We start from the raw sequence: 6,890 nt of genomic DNA, 5'->3' as shown, positions 1-6,890 counted from the left end.
TGGGTAGGGAAGTGGGGGGCGCTATGGGGGACTTTTGGGATAGCATTGGAAATGTAACTGAGGAAAATATGTAATAAAAATATTAAAAATTAAAAAAAGCACTCCTTTCTGGTAATCCCTGAATGCCCAGCCCCGCTCCTGGGGCGAGATTTGCTGACCAAACTAAAGGCACAGGTCCAGTTTACATCTGAAGGCCCTGAAATTAGCTGGGGGAATGGACTCGGCTCAATTGCCTGCCTAGTTTTAAGCTCCGAAGAAGAATACCGCTTACATGAGCCAAAAGCTAAGGGCCTTTTGGGACAGAAATGGCTAGATGAGTTTCCCCAGGTATGGGCCGAGCAGGCGGGGATGGGGCTGGCAAAACAGGTGCCTCCCGTTGTGGTCGAAATGAAAGCCGATGCCACCCCAGTCTCGGTTAGACAATACCCTATGAGTAAGGAAGCTAAAGAAGGCATTCGGCCACATATTCAGAGACTCTTGGCCCAAGGGATCTTCGTGCCTTGTCAGTCCCCATGGAATACACCCCTCCTGCCGGTCCGTAAACCAGGGACAAATGACTATCGACCTGTTCAAGATTTAAGAGAAGTTAACAAACGGGTACAGGACATACATCCTACTGTCCCTAACCCTTATAACTTGTTAAGTTCATTACCACCCGAAAGAAATTGGTACTCAGTGCTAGATCTTAAAGATGCTTTCTTCTGCCTCCGGCTGCATCCCAGCAGCCAGCCCCTATTCGCCTTCAAGTGGAGAGACCCAGAGGGAGGACACACAGGCCAACTAACCTGGACCAGGCTGCCACAAGGATTCAAGAATTCTCCTACCCTCTTTGATGAAGCCCTCCATCGAGACCTTGCGCCCTTCCGGGCCAACAATCCCCAGGAATCCCTTCTTCAGTATGTAGATGACCTGCTTCTCGCTGCTCAAACCCGCGAGACATGCCTAAAAGGAACTAAGAAACTCCTGGCCGAATTAGGTGAGTTGGGGTACCGGGTTTCGGCCAAAAAGGCCCAACTATGCAGAACCGAAGTCACCTATTTGGGGTACACTCTTCGGGATGGTAAACGATGGCTCACTGAAGCTCGGAAAAAGACTGTAATGCAGATCCTGACCCCGACCACCCCGCGGCAGGTACGTGAATTCTTGGGAACAGCGGGCTTCTGTAGACTGTGGATACCTGGGTTTGCGACCTTGGCAGCCCCCCTATATCCTTTGACCAAAGAGGGACTCCCCTTTGCCTGGACTGAAGACCACCAGAAGGCGTTTGACGCTATCAAAAGGGCTCTCCTAGAGGCCCCGGCTCTGACTCTGCCAGACTTAACTAAGCCCTTCACCCTGTATGTTGATGAGCGGGCAGGAGTGGCCCAGGGCGTTTTGACACAGGAACTAGGGCCGTGGCGGAGACCGGTGGCCTACTTGTCGAAAAGGCTAGACCCTGTGGCTAGTGGATGGCCAACTTGCTTAAAAGCCATAGCGGCAGTAGCATTGCTCGTCAAGGACGCTGATAAGCTCACCATGGGACAGCATGTGACCATTATTGCCCCCCATGCTTTAGAGAGCATTATCAGACAACCCCCAGATTGATGGATGACCAATGCCAGGATGACCCACTACCAAAGCCTGTTGCTGCATGATCGGGTAACGTTTGCACCCCCTGCCATCTTGAACCCCGTCACGCTTCTGCCTCTAGAGGGAGATCCTGCTCCTGTTCACAGGTGTGTTGACATCTTAGCAGAAGAAACTGGAATGAGAAGAGACCTGACCGATCGACCTTGGTCAGGGGCACCGAACTGGTACACTGATGGCAGCAGCTTTGTGGTAGATGGAAAAAGAAAGGCGGGGGCAGCGGTGGTAGATGGGAAGCAGACAATCTGGACAAGTGGCCTCCCGGAGGGCACCTCAGCCCAAAAAGCTGAGCTTATAGCACTGACACAGGCCCTACGCCTAGCGGAGGGCAAGACCATTAACATCTATACGGACAGCCGCTATGCATTTGCCACCGCCCATGTCCATGGAGCCATATATAGACAAAGAGGCCTTCTCACTTCAGCAGGAAAAGACATTAAAAACAATGAAGAAATTCTGGCACTCTTAGAGGCCATACATTTACCAAAAAAGGTAGCTATTATACACTGCCCTGGGCATCAGAAGGGGACAGGCCCGGCTGCTCAAGGGAATCGGATGGCTGATGCTGCTGCGAGACAAGCGGCCCAAGGGGTAATAGTCCTGACTGGAAAGACTGGTTCCAAAGAGGGAGCGCCTACACCGGAACCTGAAGAATATGACATCCAAGAATTACTATGGACAAGTGATCCTCTCCCCTATTTCTTTCCAGGAAAAATTAAATTGACCCCTGAGGAGGGACAAGAATTCATAAGAGGACTACATCAGTTCACCCATTTAGGGACTGACAAGATGGTAAAGTTAATACAGGGTAATTCTAGATTCCAGATCCCAGAGCTAAAAAAGGTCGCACAGGAAGTGGTCAGTAGGTGTCGGGCCTGTGCTTTCACTAATGCTACAAAATCATATAAAGAACCAGGAAAGAGACAACGAGGGAACCGCCCAGGAGTATACTGGGAAGTTGACTTCACTGAAATCAAACCAGGAAGATATGGTAATAAATATTTGCTAGTATTTATAGACACTTTCTCAGGATGGGTTGAAGCTTTTCCCACCAAGTCAGAGACTGCTCAAGTGGTGGCAAAGAAGATTCTAGAAGAAATTTTGCCCAGGTTCGGAGTGCCCAAGGTAATAGGGTCCGATAACGGACCGGCCTTTGTTGCCCAGATAAGTCAGGGGTTGGCCACACAGTTGGGCGTAAATTGGAAATTACATTGTGCCTATCGCCCTCAGAGCTCAGGACAGGTAGAAAGGATGAATAGAACTCTAAAAGAAACCCTGACCAAACTGGCCATCGAGACCAGCGGAAAAGACTGGGTGGCCCTCCTTCCCTTTGCTCTCCTCCGGGTCCGAAGCACACCTGGACGCTTCGGGCTCACCCCTTTTGAGATTCTTTACGGGGGACCGCCCCCCTTAACAGAGACTGGCGGGACATTGGTTCCCGATCAGGCTCTACCTTACCTTCTGTTTTGCTTGCTCATTTAAAGGCTCTAGAAGTGATCAGAAACCAGATCTGGGACCAGATCAAAGAAGCCTATGCCCCAGGGACCACCGCAGTGCCCCACGGGTTCCAGGTCGGGGATCAAGTTCTGGTCAGAGACATCGAGCCGGCAGCCTTGAGCCTCGGTGGAAAGGGCCCTACCTGGTGTTATTGACAACTCCCACCGCTGTAAAAGTGGATGGAGTAGCTGCCTGGATACACGCCTCGCATGTCAAGAAGGCCCCTGCTCAAAATGAAGACAGCCGGACAGATAAATGGACTGTGGCACCTACTGGTAATCCTCTTAAGCTGCGCCTCCAGCGCAGCCCCAGACCAGAACCCCCATCAGCCACGAAAGCTGACATGGGAATTAGTGAATGAAGAAAAAGAAACTGTGTGGTCAGTAACTGGCGCCCATCCTTTGTGGACTTGGTGGCCCGACCTCACGCCAGACCTTTGCATGCTGGCATTGCATGGCCAGGCTCATTGGGGGCTGGATAACCACCCTCCGCACTCTCCTCCCCCGGGACCCCCTTGTTGCTCAGGAAATAAGGGGACCACACCGGGGTGCGCTAGAGATTGTGATGAGCCCCTGACTTCCTACACTCCCCGGTGCAATACTGCCTGGAACAGAATGAAACTAGCCCAAGTGACCCACAATCCGAAGGAAGGGTTCTATGTTTGCCCTGGGTCACATCGCCCCAGGTGGGCCCGATCATGCGGAGGTCCAAATGTATATTATTGTGCCTCGTGGGGATGTGAAACAACTGGCCGAGCAGCCTGGAATCCTACTTCCTCTTGGGACTATATCTCAGTAGACAACAACTCGTCATCCCCACAGGCCAAGGAGGTCTGTAGAAATAATGGCTGGTGTAACCCCCTTGCTATACGATTTACAGATCCAGGAAAAAAGGTCACCTCCTGGATTTCAGGCCATAGTTGGGGCCTGCGTTTATACATATCTGGGCATGACCCCGGGCTCACTTTTGGGATTCGTCTAAGAGTAGAGGAACTGCCCCCTCAGGTGGTGGGACCCAACCTGGTACTCGGCCAACGGTTACCACCCCCCAAACCATCTAACCCGGCCCCTGCCCCAACCCCCGAGGCCTTGCTTTCTCCTACCCCTATCCCACCAATTTCCGCTCGGCTGTTTGGCCTTTTAGATGGGGCCTTTTTAGCCTTAAACCGGACCGACCCCACTGTCACCCAATCCTGTTGGATGTGTTTTGCTGCCAATCCTCCTTACTATGAAGGTATAGCACAAAGGGGAGATTATAATACTACCGAAGATCATTCTCAATGTCCATGGGGAAACCAGCGAAAGTTGACTCTTTCGGCTGTGTCAGGGTCCGGTGTGTGCCTAGGACAGGTACCTGCTAGCCATCGGTCTCTTTGCAATAAGACAATAACTAACCCCTCCAACAATCCAAATAGCTACATTGTGCCCCCTCCTAACACCTGGTGGGCTTGCGGATCCGGTTTAACCCCTTGCTTACACATGGCAGTATTTGATGCCTCCTCAGATTATTGTGTGTTAGTACAGTTAGTCCCCAGGATTATTTATCATGATGATAGTTCCTTCCTTGATGAGTTTGACCACCGCACCCGACATAAGCGTGAACCTGTAACCTTGACTCTGGCAGTAATATTGGGCATTGGAATGGCGGCAGGGATAGGGACTGGTACAACTGCCCTGATCCAACAGCCCATGTACTATGAAGAACTTAGAGCAGCAATGAACACCGATCTAGGTGCGTTAGACAAACAGTTACAAAATTAGAAGAATCACTAACCTCGCTATCCGAAGTAGTGATGCAGAATAGAAGGGGGTTAGACTTGCTGTTTCTAAAAGAAGGAGGGTTATGTGCAGCCTTAAAAGAAGAATGTTGTTTTTATGTAGACCATTCAGGGGTGATTAAAGATTCTATGGCCAAGTTAAGAGAACGCCTAAATGCTAGGAAGAGAGAGAGAGAAAGCAACCAGGGCTGGTTCGAGAGTTGGTATAATAAATCCCCCTGGTATACCACCCTACTGTCTGCTGTAGCCGGCCCCCTCCTTGTCATCGTTCTCATCTTGACTTTTGGGCCCTGCATTATCAATAAATTAGCTGAGTTTGTAAAAGATAGAGTTAGCGCAGTACAGGTGATGGTCCTCAGACAACAATACAGAACCCTTCAAGAAGTGGAGCAAGAGCTCTAAGATTAGAGCTATCTACAAGAAGAAGTGGGGAATGTAAGAATAAATAATAATAATAATAATATTGGGTACTGTGGGAACATGAACTTTTTACCCCTAGACCAGGTGCAGAGCCAACTGGCAGTCAAAAATAGAGAAAAAACATTTCCTGGAACAACCACAAATGTTCCAACGGGCCGGGCAGGCAGCCAGATGTAGGACATGACCCCAGGGTGCCTACAAACGTTGCAGATGGTTAAGCAAGTAAAAATAAGTTGGCTCTCCCCTATTTCCTCCCTTATTCCCCCTTGCTTGTGGTTTTTTCCTTTAAAAGCCCTGTAAAAATCCCATTCGGGGTCGAGACTCCTCTACCCTATGCTGAGGTGTTTGGGTCTCGGCCCCAGCGCGCTGGTACTTTCCCCGCTTCATTAAACTGCTTTGTGTGCACGACATTCTGGTCTCCACATCTCTTTTGGGTTCGCGCCGGATCCCGAGACTTGAGTGAGGGTCTCCCTTCGGGGGTCTTTCATATGTACCAGAATTTTAAAGAAATAAGTACTGACTAATGCCAGTTTTAAAAATACAAACAAACAAGTCACCTTTGTTTTGTAAAAAAGTAGGGCAAGTAAAAAAAACAAAAAAACAACAACAACTACCCCGTTCAATGTTTTTTGTTATATATATGTAGATTGCCAAGAGAAACTATAGCCTAGATTATAGGTGCATCTGAACATCTCAAAAGATCAAGAATCAGAAAGGGTTTCTCACCTCAAAAGGTATAATTAAGAAATATCCCCCACAGTAAGCAGGGTTAGAGTTAGGATGAGGCGATCAGAGGGTTATGGTAAGGATTAGGATAAGGGTTGTTAGGATTAGGGTTAGGGTGGTTAGGAAAACAAGGGTTGAGGTTTAAGATAGGGTAAGAGATTGAGGATAAGTCCCAGGGTTAGGCTCAGGGTTAGGTTTAAGGTGGCCACCATTATTCTTGATGGTTCTACTGAATCAATAGTATCCTGTTACACAAAGAAGAAATATCATGGTTAGGGCTAGGCTCAGGGTTAGGGCAATGGATTTGCTGTGCTATGTGAAATCAGCTTCTATCTTTTCTCTCATCTGCCTTCCTAGTCCTCTTTTTCATAATATCATCATCTATTTTTCTGCCCCCAGGAAAATGTAAAGTAGGTTATCCAAGAATCTAGAACTTCCTGATGGAAAATTTGTTTACTTTACCAAAGGGCCCAATTCACATAGAACAGAAAACCACTACTGCATTGGTTGATCTAAGTTTCACTTGGGGAATCCTCATAAGATGGAAGCAATCATGGAACTTGTAGCCCTTCTTTGATAATGATATCATAAATACAGCATAGGCCATGTGTCTTCACCACAGATTTAGTTAATATAACCATATGGTTCAAGACAAAATGGTGGACAACATGATTCTTGATGGTACAACTGAATCAGTAGTATCCCGATTATACAAAAAAGAAATATCAGGCCTACTATATCTTAATGTTTTGTTTTGTTGTTATTCTTATAGATTCTACCTTCCATACTTAATGGCTTCTCAAATGAACCTAAAAGTTTTTCCATCCATGTAATTCCAAAACTA

General features: G+C 48.2%; 1 protein-coding gene across 1 annotated transcript; it reads left to right on the top strand.

The window, feature by feature from the left end:
• Positions 1-99: 99 nt before the first annotated feature.
• On the top strand, positions 100-5,302 carry LOC110288513 (the record flags this gene model as incomplete). Its single annotated transcript, XM_021154839.1, is given in 6 exon segments — positions 100-2,258; positions 2,310-3,051; positions 3,054-3,216; positions 3,219-3,398; positions 3,430-4,851; positions 4,854-5,302. Coding segments are annotated over 6 exon segments (5,115 nt in total), but the record flags the coding sequence as incomplete, so codon positions are not given.
• Positions 5,303-6,890: the final 1,588 nt, after the last annotated feature.

The sequence above is a fragment of the Mus caroli genome, unplaced genomic scaffold (assembly GCF_900094665.2).
Source record: "Mus caroli unplaced genomic scaffold, CAROLI_EIJ_v1.1 scaffold_15476_1, whole genome shotgun sequence".
Taxonomy (NCBI): Eukaryota; Metazoa; Chordata; class Mammalia; order Rodentia; family Muridae; genus Mus; species Mus caroli.
Note: the sequence above shows the minus strand (reverse complement) of the source record. Positions and strands in the feature narration are given on the sequence as shown.